A 25,958-nucleotide genomic window follows, 5' to 3' on the forward strand; every position below is an offset into this window, starting at 1 on the left:
TTCTTAATAAATTTATCGTACTTCTGGATTATACGGAATCTCCACCAGAATCCAAACCATACCATGCAAGAGGGAAAACTCTTACTCTTAATAAATTTATCATCCAAACCATACCATGCAAGAGGGAAAACTCTTACTCTTAATAAATTTATCATACTTATAGATTATACGGAATCGCCAACAGAATGCAAACTATACAATTCAAGAGAGGAAAACTAGAGTGAAAACTACGAGATGCAAAAGAAAACTATAGTGTAAAAAAATAAAAATAAAATACTATAAAAAACTATATCGGTTTAAACGATGTATAGAAAACTATGTATATTGTTCAACGATACTGAAGCCTTTTAAAACGATATAGACAAAACTATATATATCGAAATGATATACAGAATGTATATTGAAACGATATTGAAGCCAAAATATGTATTGTGATAGATCGATGCCACATCCTTAATTTTTCGGTTAGAGAGATCCATGCCTTTGGTATTGATAAGAACAATCAAGAACTTGAGAGATCCTTGGTATTGATAATAACAGTCGAGAACTTCTACATAAAAGGCCTTTGATCAGAATTCAGATGTTCACGATACTGCTTAAATCCACTTAAACAAATTGTTAATAAACGTTTTAAATGATATTAATGTGTAAGACAATTAAATCTCGGAGTCGATGGAAAAGAGTATTTAATATTAGAAAACAAACTGGTTTCATCTGGGTTAATATTCTTCCAGAGTTCCTTGCAATAAGGACTGCACTCTGGGAATCATAGTAGACCTACCAACAAGAATCACATCATGGATCGAGCTCTTGTCCATCTTGGCGCCCCTCAGGCATTTTTCAACCGTCTCCATGCACTTCTTGAACAAATCTATCCTAACATCTGCAAAATGCTTCTCCTCCCCTTTGTATGTCACAACGATGATGGGCTTATCACCAGCTCCTGGAATGACATTGAAAGGCCATGACCCCAAATTGCTCTGAACGCACGCATCAGAGAACTTCCTTCCAATGAACCGCTTTGCATCTGCAATATGTTAACAAAACAACTCAGTATGAAAATATCGGAGTAGAACAAAAGACCCCGAAAACATATTCAATTCTGACGGAAAGAGGAAGAATGTAACAAATAAAATCGTATAGATGGTAGTTGATGATTATTGACCAAAAACTGTATTGTGGGGATTTCTGGCAACTTGGTTCTCAGCGGATTCTCCAATAAGGAGCTCTTTATCATTGAAGGCTACAACGGAGGAAGTGATTGGATTCCCGTGTTCGTTGGCGATGATCTCCACTCTGCCATTCCGCCATACTCCCACACACGAGTACGTCGTCCCCAGATCGATACCGATCTCCGGCCCCTCGCCATTTCCATTCATCTGCTCAGATTGAGCATGGCTCAGACAGGCAATTGCCAATTGAAAGATAATATGAGAAGTGATCCTACGGATTTTCGAAATATTCATACAGTCCCTCCCATATTTCATTTCAAATTTTGAAATTTCCCGCTGGCTGAGTTTGAAATATGCTAGGAAGGAGTGCTACGATGGATGTCGGGTCGGGCTGTACTATATCTGCATTAATTACATTGAATACTGGAGCTTGCCGGAGGTAGAGTGATGGAGTTGCCAGAATGTCCATGGATATGTATGGCTTTCATGGCTCATGGTAGCAATAAGGTACTGGCAACCAATAAATCTTATGCATTAATGGCCCAATAGCATGGGATTTATTGGTTGCCCTCTTAACATTGGGGGTGGGTGCTGTGTTAATTTATGGTTAGAAATTTTTATGGTTTTGGGCTAGAAATTGTTATTGTTTTGGTGTTGATTAGTTTTGTAGTTTAGTTTAAATAAAGTTAAATTTAAATATGTGTGAGTCTTAAATATGTTTTTTTATTTATTTGCAGTATATATTTGTTTTTTAACGAAGAACTTTTTTTTCAGACATTTATTAACTTTAAACTAAGTATAAATTAAAGAGTTGAAAATTTATATTTATCTAAAATTATAAAGATTAGATATGATAATATCTGTGATCATTTTTAAATAAAAAATTAACCAAGACAAAAATGTAAGACATATAGGTTATATAATATGAAATTGGTTAATTAGTAATTATAAATTTCAAATATAATTTTTTAGGAAATGTGATTATTTATTGGAAATTTGTAATTATGAAATTGAAAGAATTGAAAATTTAGATGAATTATCTTGTTTTGGAGTAAGAGATGTAATTAAAACAATAAAAAGAAAAAATAAGACATCATTTCTTATTTGATTGTGCAAGATAATCTATTTTTCTTTATTTAAAATTAATAAAAGAAATATTTTTATATTTGCACAAAATTATAAATTATTTGCAAGAATGGTTGTCTACGTCTGCGTTGGGGGTTCTATTTGTAGTGATAGCGACACCAAGGAATGCACGACTACTGAAGGGAGTAAGGACTACAGATCTGGCCTTTCGTCCAGATCTATGTTGGAAGACTTATTTCTTGAAGAATATCTACTTTACCCACTCAGATCTGGAAGAAATCCACCAGGAGGCTTGGGTTGATGAGGCTGCAGCCTCTCGTGGAAGTGGCAGCTCTTGTATCACAGATCTGGGTGTGGACAAAGTTGTTATACCCAAGAAGAAGTGATCTAGAGAAACCCTAGTTAGTAAGTTCCATGGTTTGAAATCATATGGCATTAAATCTTGGGATCTAATTGCTGCAATGTCTCCAACGCCCAACTCAAGGCACACCGAGAGATCCATGAATGACTGGTTAAGATTTCCAGTCTAGTGGAACAATCACTTTGGGCGAATTTTCAAGAGTTTGTGCATGACTGAGAACCGCACGAGAGAAGGATAATTTTTGTTGAGTGCGCTGATACAGATCAGATCGTAAAGGCATTGGGTCAACAAATCTCTTTTTCACTGGATTTATGTGGAGCTATTTTCACAACATTAGATCTAGTCCATCCCTCTGTGGATCTGAATGTAGAGAAGGTGGAGACATTTGTACACCGGAAAGAGCTCCAAGGGAACTATCTACTGAGACTAATATGAAGACGAATCTGGGTTGCCAACCCTCAGATCTCATTGAAGGGGGACCGATCCAAATATTTATTAAAAAAATGAGCAGGAAATTAGTGCATATGAGGGTCTGGATCTAGGATCGGGTACACGATCTGAAGCAAAATATTCGGGTATTCGAGTAAGCCTCCAAAATTTGATTTATGCAAGGAAATCTTTATAAAAGGGAATCAAGTTGCAAGACTATGGCATTGTATTTGATTCAACCATCATCCTGAACATGTTGCTTTTTGGAGGTTGTCCTAGATCTAGCTCCAAAGGCCCAACTTCCTTCGAGGATGCAGTTAAAGGGAAGAGAGATTCGAAAATTAATGCAGAACATTGTCCCAATACTCCTGGTTCCTATATCGTGGAGTAGACGAACTAGGTACGGACATTGACAATCAACCTGCCAGAGGTAAATGAACTATACTCTGATTTCCATGCCAGAGCAATTATATGCAGATTTAATGGATTTTGGCCCAATTTGAAGAGCTTGCATCAATGGATTTTCTCTACCAGAAAACTGTGAAATTGACCTATGTTCAAAAGGTTTTTTAATGTAAAGTTTGACACAACAATAGATCTAGAACATGTATTGAACGAGTGACCATGATTTTGGGCCAATGCGGGTCTCTTCTTAATACCTTGGTTCTCGGATTTTGATGCAAATACCATGGTGGTCTCGAAAATTCCAGTATGGGTCCGATTACATAACCTTCCCCTGCATTTTTGGCATCAATTAGTATTGGAAGGAATAGGGAATTTCCACTCTTGCCAGAATATGTGTAGAGGTAGACCTCATAGAATTATTTTTTTATGCAACAATCTGAAGTGGACCCAACCTCTTGATTATGAGAATAAGACTTTTTGCTGTCGTATGTGTTTAGAAACTAGACATCTTTAAAATACATGTCCACAAGAAAAAAAACATATCCGAAAAGGAAAAAACGACAAGCTCCAAATCCAAAAGGTTGGTAGTTTTCAGAATCCCAAGAAGTCAAAGCAGATGATGCATAAATCCCAAAAAACACTTCAAACAACAATGTCCAGAAAACCCAGGAATCCATGCAGAAGAGAGATGTTGAACATAATTCTTCAATAGTTCCAATGCTTTTTGTTTAGCAACTCAAATGTAAAAGAAACTCTCAAATGTATATGGTATCTTCCATTCCCAACTCTAATTGTCAGGCCCACGAGTCGGGTGTGCTGGGCGGGCGCGTTTAACCAACGGGTCGGCGGGAGTTGGCACGGGCACACGACGGGTGAGCGACAAGCTGGGCGGTTGAACAATGAGTTGAGGGCACGTGCGAACAGTGTGACGAGCCGACCAAACGAAGGAAACATGTGATGCGAAAGTCATCTTGTGAAAATGACTAAGTGTTGGGCGGTGGAAAGTTTATATGTAGGGGCGATCCCGCACATGGGCGCCCACACCATGGGACGACACGAAGGTGGGGCGAGTTGGACGAAATGGTGGGTCGGCTTGGTGAGTCGATGCCCCAAACGATGGGCCAACTGCTATATAAGTAAAGCGTTGGAATGGTGGCAAAAGGAATCAAGTGAATTTTCTAAGTGTTCATGCGAGCTGGAGGGCGAGCTAACTTGGAGAGAACTAAAATTTGGCAAAGTACAGGTGGACTCTTGGGCTGAAGCAAACGTAGAAAATGGAGCCTCAGGTCATGTGAAGGCGTTTTGGCGAGGGCGTGCGAGGGTGTTAGGCTGAACGACCGAAGAGGCGAGGGCGTCTGAGGGCGTTTGTCTGAACGATCATTCGAAGGCGTTTGGGCAAGGGCGTCTGCCTGAACGACTGAATGGGTGAATTCGTTCGAAGGTGTTTAGGCGAGGGCATGCGAGGGCGCCAGGCCGAATAACTGAATGGGCGAAGTCGTTCGAAGGTGTTCGGGTGAGGGCGCGTGAGGGTGCCGGGCCGAACGACTGAATGGGTGAGGGCGCGCGAGGGCATTCACCTAAATGACTGAACGGGCGAGGGCACGCGAGGTTGTCTGCCCGAAATGACTGAATGGGTGAGGGCGTCCACCCGAACGGTTGAACAACGTGTTGAACAGTGCGACGGGCGAAAGTATCCTTGGGAACTCCGAACGGTGGTTCAGGGGGTCCAAACGTTGCAGGCCAACTTGAAAGATTTGACAGATATTGTACCAAGGAAACTTGGGATTTCCTGCAAAGACTGTAAAACTAAATATTTTGTGAAGTATTGATATTATCGGGCAGACTCATATTTCAGGGAGTTGCCCCTCTTGGTTTATTATCCACTGTGCATTTATGTGAAAAGATAATAACTATGAATGATGTATGAATGTTTCCGCTATGCTAATGAAGGTGTACTTGGGAAAGTTGAAAAATAAACTAAGTATAGAAAGTAGGCGTAGTCCAAGATTGCAAGTATTGTTAAAAAAAAAGTGGTCGGTGGTGCCGCACCTCCTATAGTGCGGTTGGAAGAGTACCGCCAGTGTAGGGGCATGATAGGTGGTATCAGAGCCTGATTCAGAGAATCAGATTTGCAGAAAAGCTGATCCCACTACACTTCGTGACAGTTGGTATCAGAGGTTGATTCAGTCAAACCAGGCTTATCGAAGGAAGTGTAATACTTCGTGACAGGTTTAGCAGGGGTGAAGCATTGTGCTTGGGCCAAGCTGAACGACAAGACATGGCAGGTTTGGAAGAATGCGAAGGGAAGCTCTTGCTAACCTTATATAGGTTGAAGCTGATGAAAGAAGAGAACCCACGGATTCGAGATGAACTTGAAGTCTTGGAAAGGAATGTTGAAGACAAACTTCTTCGACTTGGTTGGGAAATGGAGCAGGATGTAGCTATAGATTGTGATGACAAAGAAGAGGAAGTTGTGATGTTTGAGGATGTTGCAGACATGACAACGATGGAGGATGAACTTGAAATTGTTCAAGTTGGACCAGGATCGTGCAGTTTGTAGACATTGGTGGATGAGGATACTCACATGGAGGAGCCTCATGATGAAGTAAGTACTACTTATACTTGTGTTTCAGTTGAGCTTTTGGTAGATGGGCCATATGCAGGGAAGGGAAAAATCAGTTTGCCAATGCGATGGAGGATCTTACCATGGATGTCTATGATGAGTGTTACACAGTAATTTGTCACTGGCTTCACCCAGTCCTTCTACTATGTCATGTGTCTAGTAAAACATGCTCATGATGAACAAGTGCTCTCTTATGTTTCCAATTGACCCACTTTTCCTAAGTTTTCTGCCTCGTCGTGATAATTAGTTAAATATACGCGACAGACAGCGGCCATAAACAGTCCAGTCGCGCTTCCATCGCAGGAGTACATCTGATTCCGCGATGATCAGATTTCATGCTCCGGCGCGAGTATATTTGCTATCTTTAGTGACGTTTTGACTGATTACATTGCCTACTAGCGATGTCAGTGCTAAAGCTTAGTTATAAACTCGCGACGATCTAGATTGGGTGAATTCGTTCCAATAATCGGCCTTCTGGATGTCTCTAGACCTGGTTGTTGGGTCAGTTTGGGTCGCCCTCCTCCCTCTGGCATGGTAGTTCCGTATTTTGTGCTGCTTGCCTTGAGGATAAGCTCCCTCTCCCTCATTTCATGGAGACTCCTTCTCCTATAAAATCACTCACCATTGCTATCATCTACTAGTTCTTTTGGTTGTATAGTGCTGCTGCTGCTTTTGAGTTTGATAGATAGTTGGTGTGAGTGTGACAAGTGTGGGATTGCTTTATAGTTTTCAAGAAGGTGTGGAGTGCCCTTAATCTTGTGTAAAGCTTGTGAATGAGAGAGAGATATATATTGCTATTTGGGAGACCCATCTTTGAGAGTGAATGCTTGAAGAAACACACTGGTTGGACCCTCTGAGAAGGCTTGCGACGTCAAGACTTGGTTGTAAGCTTACTCTTGTTTCATTATTAATACAATCAATGATGATTTCCTATGTCTTGTATGTAATTTACTTGATAGCTCATGACTTCTTGACTTTATGAGTAAATAGATCATTGTTGTCTCTTGGTTATGTGCTTTGTTGTTTCTTTGTGGTGTTTTAGGTTGATTGCTCATTAAGGAGAAGGAAACGGAAGCTGGAGTAGCGCAACGGAACTTCATCAACCACCGGTTTGAGGTAGGCCTCCAACGATGACTATTTAAGGGAATCAATTGTTGTTTTGTCCTTGCTGTGACTAGACCCACTCTAGGGCTAGAGGGGTTGCCTCTGTCCGCAGAGGGAACACTTTCCTGCATCACAAGTTGGCGACTTTGCTGGGGAGTCCTTTGTATGTTGCTTCTCTTGTTTGCTCTTGATTTGATTTTGATTTGGTGTCTTTTGAATTTTTGGGATACACTATAAGTCTTTTGGGTTACCTGGGTTGATATGGGAGATCCCTACATTGATTGAAGGATTGACTGGTTTTTGTTTGGGAGTTTTTGTTCGTTTGTCATTGTTTTTTAATATCATCGCGGAAAATAGCTTAACAGTCACGCCGACGTCACCTTTGCTCTTTTGTAAAGTCCCATGCGTCGCTAAATCCCGTCGCACAGTCGCAACGACTCTGAAATCGGTTCGTCGCGGAAGAGACGTGTACTCTCGCGATTACGTCACTCTGTTGCTACAGACATTGGCTTATCACTGCTAGTTACTAGTGTAATACCCGCGACGATTCCTGTAGAATTGTTTTTTTCAATTCTACCTCCTCAATTTACCAATCCTGTTGATCCCTTGCCTTCTTTCTCTTGCTCAGTAGCTTGTTTTCGACTGTTTATGGTTAAGGCACTCTTTCTTTGGCTTTATTGAATGAATCTTGCATTTTTTGCCTGTGTGACCTAGTTCGTTTTTTCAAGTTCTTGAAATCAATTGGCTTGGTTGCTGGTTTGCCCAAGGTTCGTTTGCAACTTTCTTGTTGGTTTGTTTGAGCCTTCTCCATTGCTTGTTTCTGGTTGATTTTTTTAGTGACAATTATTGAACCAATCTTTAGCATTGATTCGATTTCTTTTCACTACCAAACATAGATCACAACTGTTTGGATCAACCGGTTTTTTCACACTTGCTTGTTTGCTTGTTTGTTTCTCTTAAACTTAAAAGCAATCAAAATCAAAAGACTGCATTCATTTAGTATACGAAAGTGAAAGTAAATTTGCATTTCAAGTTTGCATATTGGAAAGAAAATGATAAAATCTATCATTAGTAGTATTTGTGCACTATAGGCTTGATGTATTGATGCATTGTGTTTCTTAGTGTTTGCATTTTCTTGTCTTGGTTTTCTTGGTTTTGGAATGATCTCTTTACCCTCCTGTAGGTAGGTGTTCATTGAAGTGAAAGATGTTTTACTCATTCTAGCTGCATCCTAGGTTGTTGTATACATACGGTAAGGCCTGAAACTGAAACATAATTCAATATCAACTCTAAAATGAACTTAACAATGCATTGGAACATAACGCACACTATTTAGAGGTCTAGGCTAGAGACGTGCTCCGGCGTCGTTAAACCTAGTCACTATTACTTTCACTCAAGGTTGGGTGATTCCTCCTTCTGTGACTCAGTAGTGGTCTAGCACGGAATTGTGCTCCCAGTACCATCGAGTATATGTTGGGAGACCCCACTAGGTTATCATCCTATTTCCCTAGGAAGCCGTGTCTGCCGCCTTGCAAACCGTAATGCACCGAACACAACATTCAGGAAGATTGACTGTCGTATGGAAAGTCCTTGGTTTTCATATGATCGCCAAGGTGTATATGTAGTTTTACGGGATGTTTGGTAAACCTTTTGCCTAGTTTCTCCAGAGCAGTCACTTTCGTTCCTTTTCGAACTCCTTAAAAGAAAAGGTCCATCTAATCACTTGTCACTTCAGGCTCATTAAATACTCGAAGGCGACTAGAGTCATCTTTTCATCCTTTTCTCGACTCTTTAAAGATGAAAAGGTCAGGTTCCGTTCTTGTGTCTTAAAATTTATTCGGCCACATTCACACTTACCCTGTTAGATCTTGTTGTGTTTTAGTTTGCGTAGGGTTATTTTCTCCTTAATCGATTAGTTCTCCCTAGGGTTTTTGAGTTAAATCATCCTGGCAGAATCACCGATCCTGTCTCCTGTTCCAAGCGACAAAGGATCCCCATCTTTTGTCGCTCCTGAGGTACCGGTTGTTAGTGATACTCTTCTTGTTAGTCCGAGTATCCAACCACTTAACTCTTGCGCTCCAGAAGACAAGTCTTATGATATTCGTTGGAACCCCATTTGGGCGCCCTCTGAAGAAGATTTTCCCCTTACTCCTCCTGGTGTTTCAGTCCCAATGTCTTCTTCTGACAAGGATGACACATCCCCCGTCATGAGTGAAGAGTCCTTGATGACGAGTGGTGAAATTCCTATCCCGACGGAAACTTCACCCTTCCGTGTCACCTCCCTTGGTATCACGCTACTGTTACGTTATAATGCTCTAGCTGATATCATGGGTTCTAGGTCTCCCCTTACAAGTTCCATGTGGTCTCGTACTGTCACTCCGACTTCGGGATCTTTTACTCCCCAGATTCACAATGTGACGTCTGTCCCGACTATGCCAACCATTTGTGTGGCTTCCACAGCCCTCGCCGTTAGTGTCGCCACTGCATCTTCAGTGGTGACCACTGTTGCGAGGCCTTTGATAGGTCCTTCACATGGTGGCCCTGCGGCACCCATATCCGGGGTCGTTGACCCTAGCCTAAGTGCCCGACCTTCTTCTAGTCCTATTCCAACATGGGGGGCATATGATCAATATCCTCAAATTCCTCAGAATATGGATCCTCAAAATCCGTTTAATTATTATGATTCTCAAGGAGCCCATATTTATCATCCTGGACCCATAGCATCTCAACCTTTTGTTGAGGTCTCGGTTCCGTTGTCTGTTGCTTGGGGTACCACAGCTTACCATGGTGGCCAAGCGCAGTTTTCAAATGTTCAAGGACCACCCTATCAAGACCAACCATCTTACAAACAGTAATATTATGGACAACCATACTATGGACAACCTTATTCAGGGAAAACTGTTAGCCCACAAGGACAACCCATTTTGGGACAACCTTTGGCCTTCAGTGGGTCTTCTTTCACATACTTCGGGCAACCTTCTGGTAACCTAGGACAACCTTACATTCAACAAGGCCAACCTGGTACCCAGCAAGGCTACCCTTCTGGACAAGTTGGTCAGTCTCAAATTCAACAAGGCCAGCCAATTTTCCAGCCTACTCAACCATCTGGTCAGTCTGGACAGCCTTCGGTTCCACAAGGTCAACCCAATTCCTAGCAAGTTCAAGCTTCTGGGAAAATGGGCCAACCCCAACCTCAACCGGGCCAACCTTCTAGCCAGATGGCTCAACCTATGTCTTCTCAAGGACATCCGTCTGGGCCTGCTCAACTGGGCACTCAAATGATTGTTGCTTCTCAAGCTCCACCCGGTTTTCAGCCCCAGTCTGGGCTCCAGACCCAATCCGGTCTTCAAATTCAGGTTGGATCCCAATCCCAACTTGCTTATTAGACGCAGAATGGCTCCCAGGCTCAATTTGGAACCCAACCGCCTTATGGTTTTCAATAATCCCAGGGGAAAAACCAATTTGCCCCGTACCAAAATTATCAACAACTGCAGGTGAACCCTTACCAGAATTTCCAGCAACCATATGTTGCTCCTGCAGGCCAAGTTGGTAATCAGTGGAATGTTGGGAGGCAAATCCAGGGTCAGTCATCCAGTTATAGCTATAACCCCTATGGACAAAATCCCTACAGACAAAACCCTTTTGGGCCAAATTTGTCTAGACAAAATCAGTGGGGGCAACAAGCATTTGGGTGGAATTCTGGTAATACCTCCTACCCACGGCCTCAGATGTCCTTTAACCCTCAATTACCCTTTTTAGCAACGTTGGAGTACCGGATTTGTCCAAACTGACAAATGATCTCATTCTTCATAATCCGTATTAGCCACCGGTTCCAACTAAAATACCCGGTGATTGTACCAAGTTTGACGGTAAAGCTGGAGAAGATCCCCAAGCCCATGTTATGACTTATCATCTATGGTGTTCGTCAAATTCATGGCTTGATGATTCAATCCAGCTCCGCCTTTTTCAACAGACCCTCATTGGCTCTGCTGCTAAATGGTATATTGAGCTAGCTCGCGGATCTTTTCAGGATTTTAACTCATTGGCTATGGCATTTTTAACTCATTTTCAGTTGCCGATTCGATATGAAATGGGCACACATCTCCTGACATCCTTAAAACAGACCACGGCCACGCATATCTCCGATCATATCCATGAATGGAGACGACGTCGCCGTTTGATTAAGTTTTGGATTCCCGATCAGCTTCTGACCGACTGGTTCACAACCTCATTTGTCGGTCCGATAGCCCGGGACATTGCTATGGGGGCATGTGTAACTGAAGAGCAAGCTATTGCACGTGCTCAGTACCTTGACTTGGTTTACTCCCAGTCTGGTACACTATATGATTATTTGCCTGATGCTCCGAGGCCCGGAACTTCCAAAGCCCCGCCAACACCATCTATTGACAACATCATTGGTTCTGTTAATACGTCCTCTAAGAAATCTTCTGCGAACCCTGGGAAGCAAAAGTCGAATGCTTCGAATGAAAACACTTCTCAGGCTGTATCCAATTCTGGTAACACTTCCGAGGTTAACGCCGTTCAGTCCACCACGGCGGACAAAGCCTCGAAAGGGAAAAGGAAAGAATAAGGCTAATCAACCGAAGCAGGATTCCCCTAAACCTCCACCCGAGGAAGGTGCCAAACGCAAGCCTAAGTATCCTTGCCTTATCTGTGATGAGGATCACTATACCAAAGACTACCTGAGGCGGTCTGAATTTAGTCGTTTGTTGAAAGGTGCCCCTGGGACTCCTGCCGTGCTCAAAGAGCCTTTTCCCTTACAGCAAATGCAAATGGTGGCCGATCCATCTCAATCCTCTTCTCCCTTTGGTTCTCAGGTATTTATGGCTAGGACGATCCCCATCCACATTAGTACTCGGGAAAAAGAGTATCTGTCGCCTGCCGGGAAGGAGACTGAGGTCCCCTCTATCCAGTTCTGGTCCCCTCCATATCGAATGGCCTAGCATTCAAGCAGTCATCCGACCTCCTCCTAAAGGCATGCTCTGAAAGTCTTCTTACATCCCTAATGCTCATGCTGCTCAACACTACAACATTGTTGAGGACTTAGCCCAGGCTCCGTCAGCTATGTCCGCATTAGAAGTCCTCCAGAGCTACCCCTCCCAGAGGAAGTCCTTGCTATCGGCTATCGGTGGCATTGACCCGGCCGACTCGGACCTGATCACTTTTTACCTAGAGAGTCATATACCGAGACTGCCTCACAAAATTTCCTTCCTTATCAAGGTCATCATCATTTCTAAAATGATTCATCGTATAGTCATTGATGAAGGCGCTTCTACTTGCATCATGTCTGTTGCTTGTTGGAAGGCTATTGGTTCTCCGACTTTAAGCCAGTCTCCTACGACCTTGGAAGCCTTTGATGGGAGAGAGTCTCATCCTTATGGTATACTCCAACGCTTGCCTATTACTCTGGAAGGGAAGACGGTCAAAGTGGAGGTCGAAGTTGTTGATGCCAATTTAACTTACAACCTCCTTTTAGGACGAAGCTGGACATATGCCATGTGAGCCGTGGCTTCATCTCTATTTCGTGTTATTCGTTTTCCTCATCAGGGGAAGATCGTCACAATAGACCAATTTTCCTTCTTTGCCTCCTCCTCCTCCGATGGCAACGTGCCTTTCGTGGAGCATACCTCCATCCCGTGTGAGAGTGTGGGTGCTGGACTCTTTAAAGATCCTGCCCTTATGGGTGTTTTTTCACTCCCACCTCCCAACATCGCCCCCATTAATATGATTTCTATTCGCTCTGATCCTTGGGTTCTCCCCCCTGCTGATCAGATAGAATCCTGGGGCGATGAGATGCCGTTGAGTCCTGCCGAGCTCAATTACATCGAAATTGTTTCTGCATCGGCTCCATCTTCTGAATCTGCTCCTTCGAGCAGAGCTCTCGACTCATACATTCAATCCCCTTGGCTTGGAGATGGCACTTCTTCAGACCCTTTAAAGGAAATTTTTCCTTTTGATGAAGCGATTATTGAGACCATGTCTTTCGAGGAACCCCTTGGTCTGATCATCACCACCGTTCCTCGTTTCTCCCTGCCCGTCGGGAAATGCTTACTTGTCTCGAGCGGTTTGCTCCTTGTCTCCCATATCAACCCCTTCAGACACCCATCTAAGTTCATCAAGTGTCTTCTGAAGGGAATATGGGAAACATTACACAAACTCAACCAATCGACATCTCTATTAAACCAGGGATTGTCGAGCACATCCATGTTGGAGTAACTTGTACTCCGAAAGAGATTCAGCTTTATATTGATCTTTTTTCGTGACTTGCGTGATATGTTTGCTTGGTCTTACGAAGAGATGCCCAGCATTGATCCTAGCATCGTGGTGCATGAGATACCTACATATCCAGGTGCCAAACCTGTTCGACATCATCTACGCCCTGTGCACCCTTGCAAGGCTGCAACTATTAAAGCAGAAGTTGAAAAGCTTCTTAAGGCTGGCTTCATTTACCCCATCCCACTTACATATTGGGTTTCTAATATTGTTCCTGTGACTAAAAAACAGGGCACTATTAGGGTATGTGTTGATTATCGTGATATTAATCATGCCTGTCCCAAAGATAACTACCCTACACCCTTCATTGACTAGCTCATTGATGAGTGTGCCAGGAGTGAGATATATTCATTTATGGATGGCTTTTCTGGTTATAACCAGATTAATATTTCGCCTGCGGATCAACACAAGACCGCCTTTATCTGTCTGTGGGGCACTTTCGCTTATAAAAAGCTCCCCTTCGGTTTAAAAAATGCCGGTGCCACCTTCCAACGCGCAATGTCTTATGCATTTCATGATATTCGACACATTGTGCAGCCTTACCTGGATGATCTTCTAGCTCATTCAGCAAAGCGCCAGGACCATCCAACCCACCTTCGCGAAATTTTCCTCCGCTGTCGACACTATCGTATCTGGCTTAATCCGCATAAGTGTGTCTTCTGCGTTGAGTCAGGCAGACTTCTCGGGTTCATCGTCTCTCGAGAGGGTATCCGTCTTGATCCCCTTAAAGTCGAAGCCATCCTGAATCTCCCTCCCCTTGCTTCTTTGCAGCAATTGCAGAGTTTGCAGGGTAAAGCAAATTTTTTACGACGATTCATTCTGAATTATGCCGAAGTGGCCAAAGGCTATACGCGGTTATTAAAGCGGGATACCCCTTTTCTTTGGGATGCCGCTGCACAAGAGTCATTCGAGCGCCTCAAGGCCCTCCTTGTTTCTGCTCCGTTGTTGCGTCCCCCTGATTATCACCATGACTACACTCTATATTTAGCCACTGCCGATACCACTATCGGCATGGTTCTAGTTCAAGATGATGATGATGGTACTGAGCATGTCGTTTGCTACCTCAGCCGCAATTTACTAGATATAGAAACTCGATACACTTATGTCAAGAAGTTGGCTTTGGCCACTGTTTGCGCCGTCCAGCGTTTCCGCCACTATATTTTATTGCGTACCATGATGGTGCTTTCTGATTGCAACCTGATGACGTACATCTTGTCACGTCAGTTACTGGGGGGAAAATACTCAAAGTGGATTGTCATCCTCCAAGAGTTCGACTTGGTGTTCGCAACTGCCAAGTTTAAGAAGCCCCTCGTCTTTGCTGAGTTGCTTTGTTCTCTGCCATCTGTTACCACGCCCTCTCAGTTAGAGGACCATATTCTAGATGAAACTCTGTTCTTGATCAGCACCCTCGATCCTTGGTACGGGGATATTATTGTCTATCTCCAGATGTCCTCCTTTCGTCTCGATTTGTCCAAGGATGCTCGGTGATGGATTTGCATCATTCTCAACCTTATCGCATTATTGGGGACACCTTGTACTGTCTCGGCGCCGACTTTGTTCTCCGCCGAGACTTAACATTTGAGGAAGCCGAACGAGTTCTAAATGACTGCCATTCTGGCACCTGTGGTGGTCATATGTCCGGGCATGCTACTGCTCAAAAGATCCTCTGTGCTGGTTATTTTTGGCCCTCCATCTTCAAGGATTGCATTCTTGCCATCCGCTCTTGTCATGAGTGCCAAATCTACCAACGGAAGATGCGCGCGGCCTCGCTCCATTGCACCCTGTCATTACCGTTAGCCATTTTTCCAAATGGGGCATTAATTATATGAGCTGTAACCCTCGCTCGGCTAGGGGGCATGGGTATATCATCGTTTCCATTGATTATTTCACAAAATGGGTCGAGGCGATGCCTACACTATCTGAAGACGGTCACACAACGATGCAATTTTTATTTCATCATGTCAACTCATGGTTAAGAGTCCCTCAAGCTATCATCACTGATCACGGCAAACATTTTCGTAATCATATGATGACTGAGTTAACAACCCAGCGAGGCTTGCGGCATGATAGCTTGACACCGTACTATCCTCAGGCAAATGACCAAGTGGAAGCCGTCAACAAAGTTCTAGTTACGATGCTTCAACGCACCATCGGCATGCACAAGTCCAATTGGCACTTGATGTTGTTCTCTGCCTTATGGGCCTACCAAAATTCAGTAAAGGATGCCACCGAGTTCACTCCGTTCCAATTGGTTTACGGTCTGGAGGCTACCCTTCCCATTGAATGTGAGATCCCTTCTTTGAAATTAGCCGTCGAATTACTCCCCAACACTACTCCGGTAGAAGAACGTCTTCTCTACCTAGAGCGGCTGGATGAGACTCGTCGACTAGCCTCTCTAGCTATTGAAGCACAAAAGAAGAGAGTGAAAACTCACTTCGATCATACTGTCCATCCCCGTTCTTTCGTTGAAGGAGATTTAGTCCTGCTTTATGATCAAGCAAATGATAAGCTGGGGGCAGGAAAATTCGAGCCTATGTGGCATGGGCCTTATATTGTAAAACGAGTTTTGCAAAAAGGGGCCTATGAGCTAATTGATTATGAAGGGAACCCTCTAGATAAGCCCCGAAATGGGCTTTATCTGAAAAAATATTATGCATGAACCCCATGCATTTTTGATTTGTACATACGTGTGTTTTCAGTAGGTGTGTTGTGTGCATGTTTTCATGTCTGGCTTGGTGTGTAGGCGTAATTGCCGCTTATTGTGTCTTTTTGCTTCATGTGCAGATGTCTGATACACCCTATGTTGGTTTCGCTGATGGTGCCTGCCGCAGTACCCAGAATCTTTCTTCTGCAGCATGGGTGATCTACGATCCTCACGGTGAGTTAGTAGACCTTCAAGGTGTTTGTCTGGGTTGCACCACAAACAATGTCGTTGAATATAGTGCTATTATTGAATTATTGACTGAGGCTATCAACCTTGGTATTCATACATTGGTTGTGAATCTGGATTCTCAGCTTGTTTTCCACCAGCTTAATGGGCGTTATTCCGTCAGAGATCATCGGATTTTAAGGTTGTATTTACGTGTTAAATTTTTGGAAAGAAATTTTGATTTTATTACATATCAACACATTCCAAGAAGATTAAACACATTAACTGATGCATTAGCAAACCATGTATTAGACAGACATTTGCGCAAAATGTAATCAAAACAGCATATAGAAGCATCCAAAACACAATAATGAACCATAGGAATATGTATGTATATATATATATATATATATATATATATATATATATATATATATATATATATATGTATCTCGTGTGGCGCACCGAGGCGCTCAAAAAATAAGTGTATATGTCCAAATAGAGTCTGTGCTCTCCGTACATCTGAGACACATGTCTCTAAAAGATCAGCAGGAATTAAAACCTAGGCGTCTACTGCGGTGGGTTATGCTCCCTGTAGCACACCACCGCTTGTGCGACTCGCCTCAAAAGTCGGTTTACCCTGGGTATCACCCCTACTGTATATATCTGGTACTCTATGGGGACCTCCTCGATCCCTTTGTAATCCGGGATCCCCTCCGTCAGGCCCTCAAGATTTTAGGTCACTGTCTCCATTGAACTGCCAGCTGGGGGAGCCAAGGCCAACTCTTTGATGCACTGTGGATCCCTCTGTGCCTCTGGATCTAGCCCCACAGGCCTCTCTGGTCCCACGTCTACAAGTGCCATAGAATACGTCATTAGGACAAATGCATGAAGAAATCTAAAAAACATCATAAAAGACAAAATATAAAAAATAGTGTGATAAAGTGTTTTAACACCATCGTCCCACTGCTCGCCAGCAGGCCGCTGCATGTCGGGGTCTCCATGAAAGTCCATACCAACATATGGCCAGTCCTCAATGAAGATCGTCTGGCGATCCAGCCATTCACGGAATAGTGTCCCCCATGACACTGGTCGTCCACCACCCCCTTGTGGCATAACATGCGCCCACCATGTGATCCTGGTCTCCCGCGGTTTGGCCCTGTCCAAGTCCATGTCTTGCAACTGTAGTATCGGCACCCACTCCAGCATGAGCGGGATCAAGATAGACTTATAGCCAAACTGCTTTGCCTCCCTGCGACGACAGTTGGTGAGCTGTCTTTTCATGTTGGTTGTCATTATTTCCGCCCAATTGAACATGGTCGGGTTGAGGCAATCAAGAGCCAACTGGAGTTGGGTCTTTGTTGCCTCATATTGGGCTTGGGAGCCTGCTGCCCCCGTCACCATGAATAGAACTACACGAAGAATCAAGTTTTCCATTGTGGGAATTTCCACCTTCCCGCTTTTTGATTTGCGTGCTCGTGGGCACACTCATGCTATTAGCATGTCTAGTGATTCGCCCACGACCCCTTGGCCCTCTAGAATCGACCTCTCGCCTCGACGGGACAATTCGGTTAGAAAATATATGTCTGTAGCATCGAACTCGATGTCTCTGCCACGGATAATGAATTTTCCGTCTGTTGGGTTCCAAGCATGAATTAACAACTCTAGCAAATCAGGTTGAGCCCGAAGGTGTGGAGTGAGAAAAAAATTCAATAGCCCGCAAGCCCGTAAAGCATTTAGGAACCCAACATCATTGAATGCTTCCTCATCGTTGATATCGTGAGTTTATTCCTGCCAAACAAATGCCATGTTGCCTTGCATGATAAGAAAAACGAATTAGAGCTCCTTTTATAAATTTAAATTCATAATTTACATGAAAAATCAATTTAACGTCGCCATCGCGGCTGTTTTCAAAACAGCGGCGACGACGCGGAGTCAATAGTTCATTTTTCTCGCGATCGTCGCGAGAGTACATCAGTTTATCGCGACGATCCCGGAGGTGGTACGTGTAATCATGCTTAGTCGTCGCGGACCCTAGTGGCTTTTCCGCGACGACCGAGAGGCGGACTCGGATTGGAAAATCCGCCTAATCCCACCTACCTAACACTAAATTGCATGAAAAAACTACTAAAATGCAGCGCAAGAAGAAATTTACTTACTTGGCCAAGGTTTCAGGACGAACCGTGGATGGATGAGGTCGGAATCAGCTTGAGAAGTTTTCTCAGGTTGGTGCTCCAAACGCTCAAAGATAAAATGAACAGTGCAAATGGTAAAAACAAATGAATTAACCCCCCTTTTTATAGTAATTTTTTTGAAAAATTAAAAAATTGGACTTTAGAATGTGGGTTTTTTCATTTTCTTGCATTGTTAATTAGGGTTTTTGGGGTTTTTAACTATATTTCTGCATATTTTAATCATTTATGTCGAATGGGTTTTACGTTTGACGTGTTTTGTGCAAAACTACAGGTGGTGAGGTTATGTCGTACTTTGTGTGCACTTGATCCATAAAGTCTTCTTTAACACTCTTTTCTGACTTAAAAGACGAAAAGATAGCCGAGTTATTCCTTTTTGACTTGTTAAACGAAATAAGAGGCGGTCTGCTTTAAGCTCTTTTCCGATCGTGTAAACGCGAAAAGATTGCCGAACTTTTGTCGTTTTGGGTTCGTTATTGGTTATGAAATGACGTGGTTTCGATCGCTTTTCTACTTTTTCGGATTGAGGTCACTAACCACGAAAATTACTCCTTGATCATAATGGTCAAGCGGTTCTCTCGGGTATTGTTTTATACTTTTTCGAGCTCAAGAGACACAAATCTATGAAAAATGATCCCCCTAGAGTTTTCTTTTTCGTGTATTTTTCAAACTCTCTAAACATGAAAAAGACTCCGAGTTTTGCCTATGTCGGACTCGTTAAACCCTGATGACATTGGACTCGTCACCATGACGAGACTCGAGCTTCTCCTCCCTAGGGCTCGTTAAACTATTACTAGGTTGGATTCAATCGAAGGTCAAACTTGTATTACAAACATATGCTATCCCCTTTAAGATTTTTTTCAAAAATAATTGGGGTACTCACCAGCAATGGTGGGGGAAAATTTGGAAGTTGTCATTGGTTACCTGCGGCAGCTAGTCACTCTTGAACATCGACACTCTTGCTTCTTGTCGGGTTGGGGTATCCATACATCGTCTTTTGGCCTTCTGAGTTTTGGGTTGCCATTTAGCCTCATTCCATTTAATCTGTGTTGTCTCCATCAAGCCTTTGATCCCTTGGTACATGAATGCTGCCACCCTTCGGAGTTGTGTCACCGACATGTTCAAGAGTATAATCCTTCTGCAGTTCACATCCTTACCTCCTCTTCTGATACTCTGTTTTGCTATCTACCACTTGTTCCTTATCTCGTGTTGTTGATGGGGGAAACATTATGGCCCTCCTGCGACGGATCGTCTCTTGTTGATATCAAATCATTATCCAAGAGACTGATCTAGAGATCCCCTTCGGTACCTTGGAGCTTGCATGCCTCAATGGCAAGTTCTTCGCACCTGACGATCGACTTTCATCATTGGTCATCGATTGGGTGATTCCACGAGTGTTCGACTTCAGCTCATTTTTCACACTTCGTGGATTGTACTTGATAGTACCTTGAGAGCCATTGGCATTATTGGTGGTTTCTCTCGCGCTTGTTAACGGTTTTCCTCATTAACTGGTAATTAAGCGACTTTTTATCATGCTGGACTTCAACACATCTATCGCATGCTAGAATTTGTACTATGATTGGTTGGGTTTCAAGACCCCAAACTAAGATTACACATGTTCGAGTTGCGTGGATTGGTTCGTGATTACATGACTCGTTGATGGATGGCTGCGACCATACCTGAGTCTTCATGGATGGTTGCGACCATACCTTTATCATTATCATGGTCTTACTAGCTGGATGGCTGCGTCCATACCACAGACCTAGTTCGTATGTCTTTTGGATGGCTGCGCCCATGCCTAGACTACATGTATTTCACTATCAGAGATATCAGTTGTACTTGTGCCTGTAGGTTCCTCCAGATGGTGTTCTAGCTCAGACAGTTTCGTAAAGCATTTCACCCCTCCCACTCTCTCAGGCTTCATACTTTAGGGGGCATTTGTTACACAATAATTTGTCACTGCCTTCACCCCAGTCCTTCTACTATGTCATGTGTCTAGTAAAACATGCTCATGATGAACAAGTGCTCTCTTATGTTGCCAATTGACCCACTTTTCCTAAGTTTTCTGCCTCATCGTGATAATTAGTTAAATATACGTGACGAACAACGGTCATAAATAGTCCAGTAGCGCTTCCATCGTGGGAGTACATCTGATTCCCGTGACAATCGGATTTCATGCTCCGACGCGAGTATATTTGCTATCTTTGATTGATTACATTGCCTACTAGCGATGTCAGTGCTAAAGCTTAGTTATAAACTCACGACGATCCAGATTGGGTGAATTCATTTCAACAGTCGGCCTTCTGGATGTCTCTGGACCTAGTTGTTGGGTCAGTTTGGGTCGCCTTCCTCCCTTTGGCACGGTAGTTTCGTCTTTTGTGCTGCTTGCCTTGAGGATAAGCTCCCTCTCCCTCATTTCATGGAGACTCCTTCTCCTATAAAATCACTCACCATTGCTATCATCTGCTAGTTCTTTTGGTTGTACAATGTTGCTGCTACTTTTGAGTTTGATAGATAGTTGGTGTGAGTGTGACAAGTGTGGGATTGCTTTATAGTATTCAAGAAGGTGTGGAGTGCCCTTAATCTTTTGTAAAGCTTGTGAATGAGAGAGAGATATATATATTGCTATTTGGGAGACCCATCTTTGAGAGTGAATGCTTGAAGAAACACACTGGTTGGACCCTCTGAGAAGGCTTGCAACGTCAAGACTCGGTTGTAAGCTTACTCTTGTTTCATTATTAATACAATCAATGATGATTTCCTGTCTTGTATGTAATTTACTTGATAGCTCATGACTTCTTGACTTTATGAGTAAATAGATCATTGTTGTCTCTTGGTTATGTGCTCTGTTTTTTCTTTGTGGTGTTTTAGGTTGATTGCTCATTAAGAAGAAGGAAACGGAAGCTGGAGCAGCGCAACAGAGCTTCATCAACCACCGGTTTGAGGTAGGCCTCCGACGATGACTATTTAAGGGAATCAATTGTTGTTTTGTCCTTGCTGTGACTAGACCCACTCTAGGGCTAGAGGGGTTGCCTCTGTCTGCAGAGGGAACACTTTCCTGCATCACAATGAGACCTTTTATGGAGAAGCAAGGACCATTGACTGTTGCAGAGCTTGTTGGGATTGTTTGTGACCTTGTGGTAGAAGGTGCAAATGCCCGTGACAAGGGAGGAATGTGATGATCATTGTGGAGGAATGGGTCATGCTTTAGCCATGTGGAGAAATTAGCTAAGTGTTCGGCATAACTCATGGACAGATTGGTGAAGGGCACACACTTGAGTTTGGTGATACTTGGGTGGACTTCTCATGGCCGAGACTAGGAGGAAGTCTTGGTGGAACCTTCAGTGGGGGAGCCATGGTGGAAGAGACTCATGTGACTTGATGATATGGTTTGGGTGACCGAGTTCACTAGACCGGATTGTAGGCTTAGATGAGGATGACCAATTGTTGTGAGGGGTCTACTTAGTTGGACAACATGGGCAACTTGAGTCATGGACATTGAGGTAGAGACATGGAGCATGGCAGTCCTATGCAGGGACATTATATAGGAGCACGGGTAGAGGTGTCATTTATGGGCATCCAATGAGGAGTGTCAAGGTAGGGATATTATTCAGGTGGATTTGCTGATGTGACATGGAGATGTTTTACTTATGAGTCGATGGGGATGTTGTGCACTCTTGTACAACAAGGCCATGGACTTGGTTGGATTTGTGAGTAGACTATGGAGCATTCCTACTACATGGAGAGCTGAGGCATCTTGCAAAGACCTTTGGGTTGAGACATGTATGCTTGCTAGGATGTTGGTTGGAGATGACTCATGGAGCTCATGATGACATGAGGTTGTGACTTTTGGGGACTTCATATTATGGTGGACTTAGAGGATCTGATGCATTGAGGAGCTGAGGTCAGGGACTTTGATGCAGTATGGGGTGCATACTTTTGAGTACATGTATGGGTGTGCTTAAGAGAGTGACTTGATGTGGAGGATCGATATGAGGCACTTTGGAGTGATGGAGTTGCAGCGATGATGATGCCTTGGTGGCAACACTTGGGCATGGGTTGAACTGAGACTTAACCACTTTTGATACATGGGAGTTGATTGGTCTATGATCATAGGCAGCACATGGATGATGAGACAGGTGTATACTTGTTTCCTTGGTAGACTTGAGGGATGGCACATTACATATATGATGGATGTTGCTTCATGGGCCTGGATGTGGCACATCGAGAGTCGGATTTGGTGAGAGGATCTCTTCATTTTGAGGAGATGGATTTTACACATATGGGTGATGATGTTGGGATAGATGCGGCTAATTTCATGCAGCACATTGGCACCAAACATCATGGACAACATGTTGCAGACGAGATGGAGTTTACTTCATGGACCTGGGCATGACTTACTGAGATGGAGATGGATTCTTGATCGAGTTGATGTTGTGATAGGAGGTTGAGAGAAATGACCGATGATGGCAGGAGGAGGTTCATTCTCATGGTTTGAACGAGACAGTTGGATTAGCTACCCAACTAGTTTGATTAATGGATGCTAGTAGTGTACTGAGGTATGATTGAGTTGTGTTGGAGTATCATGGCAGCAGTTCACACGATGATGGTACATGATGGGGTCGACATGACATGTTGCAGTGAGCATGTAGCTTGAGTTGGAGGGACCAACCTTCCATGGTGGGGCAGCATGTGGGGATTGCGACGGATGTGGTTAATGATCATGGATTGAGAAGATGTTCCGATTCATGGAGACATGAACCTTTATGGTTTATGTGATGGCAGAGTAGAGGTAGGCATCATGGGCATCTTTGGATGTTGGAGCTAGCGACACTTTGCTATGTCATATGATGGTGTTGTCGAGGACGACAACCGTTTAGAGTGGGGGAGTATGTCAGGCCCACGAGTCGGGCGGGTGCATTTAATCAACGGGTCAGCGGCAGTTGGCAAGGGTGCATGATGGGTGAGCGATGAGCTGGGCGGTTGAACAACGAGTTGAGGGTGTGTGCGAATGGTGCAACGAGCTGACTGAACGAAGGAAACGTGCGACGCGAAAGTAATCTTGTGAAAATGACTAAGTGTTGGGTGGTGGAAAGTTTATATGTGGGGGCAGTCTCGCACATGGGCGACCACACCATGGGACAACGTGAAGTTGGGGAGAGCTGGACGAAATGGTGGGTTGGCTTGGTTATTCGAAGCCCCAAATGATGGGCCAACCACCATATAAGTAAATCGTTGGAATGGTGGCAAAAGGAATCAAGTGAAGTTTCTAAGTGTTCATGCTAGTTGGAGGGCGAGCTAACTTGGAGAGAACTAAAATTTGGCAAAGTGCAAGCGGACTCTTGGGCCAAAGCACTGAGTAGGGGCAAACGCAGAAAACGGAGCCACAAGTTGTGCGAAGGCGTTCAGGTGAGGGTGTCAGGATGAACGATCGAACGAGCGAGGGCATCTAAGGGTATTTGTCTAAACGATTGTACGAAGGTGTTCGGGTGAGGGTGTGTGAGGGCGTCTGCCTAAACGATTGAATGGGCGAAGTCGTTTGAAGGTGTTCGGGCTAGGGCGTGCGAGGGCGCCGTGCTGAACAACCGCACTGGCAAAGTCGTTCGAAGGTGTTCGAGTGAGGACGTGTGAGGGCGTCGGTTGAATGACTGAATGGGCAAAGTCGTTCGAAGGTGTTCGGGCGAGCATGTGCGAGGGCATCGAGCCGAACGACCGAACGGGTGAAGTCGTTCGAAGGTGTTCGGGCGAGGGCGTGTGAGGGCGCCGGGACGAACGACCGAATGGGTGAGGGCGCGCGAGGGCATCTGCTCGAACGACTGAATGGGTGAGGGCGTGTGAGGTTGTCCACCCGAATGACTGAACAGGTGAGGGCGTTTTCCTGAACGGCTGAACGACGTGTTGAATAGTGCAACGGTGAACGTGGTGCGACAGGCAAAAGTATCCTTGGGCACTCCAAATGGTGGTTCAAGTGGTTCGAACGGTGCAGGCCGACTTGCACGATTTGACAGATATTTTACCAAGGAAACTTGGGGTTTCTTGCAAAGACTGTAAAACTGAATATTTTGTGAAGTATTGATATTATTGGGCAGACTCATATTTCAGGGAGTTGCCCCTCCCAGTTTATTATCCACTGTGCATTTATGTTAAAAGATAATAACTATGAATGATGTATGAATGTTTCTGCTGTGATAATGAAGGTGTACTTAGGAAAGTTGAAAAATAAACTAAGTATAGAAAGTAGGCGTAGTCCACGATCACAAGTATTGTTAAAAAGAAAGTGGTCAGTGGTGTCGCACCTCCTATAGTGCGGTTGGAAGAGTACCGCTAGTGTAGGGGTGTGACAGGTGGTATCAGAGCTTGATTTAGAGAATCAGATTTGCAGAAAAGCTGATCCCACTGCACTTCATGACAGTTGGTATCAGAGGTTGATTCAATGGAACCATGCTTACCGAAGGAAGTGTAATACTTCATGACAAGTTTAGCATGGGTGAAGCATCGTACATGGGCCAAGCCGAACGACAAGACATGGTAGGTTTGGAAGGATGGGAAGGGAAGCTCTTGCTGACCTTATACAGGTTGAAGCTGATGAAAGAAGAGAACCCATGGAGACAAACTTCTTTGACTTGGTTGGGAAATGGAGTAGGCTATAGCTGCAGATTGCAATGACGAAGAAGAGGAAGCTGTGATGTTTGAGGATGTTGCAGGCATGACAACGATGGAGGATGAACTTGAAATTGTTCAAGTTGGACTAGGATCGTGCAGTTTGTAGACATTGGTGGATGAGGATACTCACATGGAGGAGCCTCATGATGAAGTAAGTACTACTTATACTTGTGTTTCAGTTGAGCTTTTGGTAGATGGGCCATATGCAGGGAAGGGAAAAATTAGTTTGCCGATGCGATGGAGGATCTTACCATGGATGTCTACGATGAGACCTTGTATGGAGAAGCAAGGACCATTGACTGTTGCAGAGCTTGTTGGGGTTGTTTGTGACCTTATGGCAGAAGGTGCAAATGCCTGTGACAAGGGAGGAACGTGATGATCATTGTGGAGGAATGGGTCATGCTTTAGCCATATGGAGAAATTGGCTAAGTGCCTGGCATGACTCATGGACAGATTGGGGAAGGGCACACACTTGAGTTTGGTGATACTTGGGTGGACTTCTCATGGCCAAGACCAAGGGGAAGTCTTAGTGGGGGAGCCATGGTGGAAGAGACTCATGTGACTTGATGATATGGTTTGGGTGATCGAGTTCACCGAATTGCAGACTTGGATGAGGATGACCGATTGTTGTGATGCGTCTACTTAGTTGGACAACATGGGCAACTTGAGTCATGGACATCGTGTTGGAGACATGGAGCATGGTAGTCTTATGCAAGAACATTATGCAGGAGCACGGGCAGAGGTGTCACTTATGGGAATC

General features: G+C 44.0%; 1 protein-coding gene across 1 annotated transcript; it reads right to left on the minus strand.

The window, feature by feature from the left end:
* Positions 1-528: 528 nt before the first annotated feature.
* On the minus strand, positions 529-1,730 carry LOC149167317 (heat shock cognate 70 kDa protein 1-like). Its single transcript, XM_089431500.1, has 2 exons — positions 1,166-1,730; positions 529-1,027 (listed from the first exon to the last, which is right to left on the minus strand). Exons 1-2 carry the CDS (start codon positions 1,485-1,487, stop codon positions 720-722), a joined length of 630 nt encoding a protein of 209 aa, XP_089287626.1. The 5' UTR covers positions 1,488-1,730; the 3' UTR covers positions 529-719.
* Between the last annotated feature and the right edge of the window lie 24,228 nt (positions 1,731-25,958).

This window comes from Pinus tabuliformis, chromosome 5_1, assembly GCF_031772625.1.
Source record: "Pinus tabuliformis cultivar Carrire ecotype Pingquan chromosome 5_1, CPIR1, whole genome shotgun sequence".
NCBI classification, from domain to species: domain Eukaryota; kingdom Viridiplantae; phylum Streptophyta; class Pinopsida; order Pinales; family Pinaceae; genus Pinus; species Pinus tabuliformis.

What these genes read in the sequence shown, in the direction of transcription:
- LOC149167317 (XM_089431500.1), bottom strand. Translation starts at nt 1,487, where the DNA reads ATGAAATATGGGAGGGACTGTATGAATATTTCGAAAATCCGTAGGATC. An exon ending in TCCCCACAATACAGTTTTTG is followed by an intron (nt 1,028 to 1,165) that starts GTCAATAATCAT and finishes AACATATTGCAG; the next exon opens with ATGCAAAGCGGTTCATTGGA.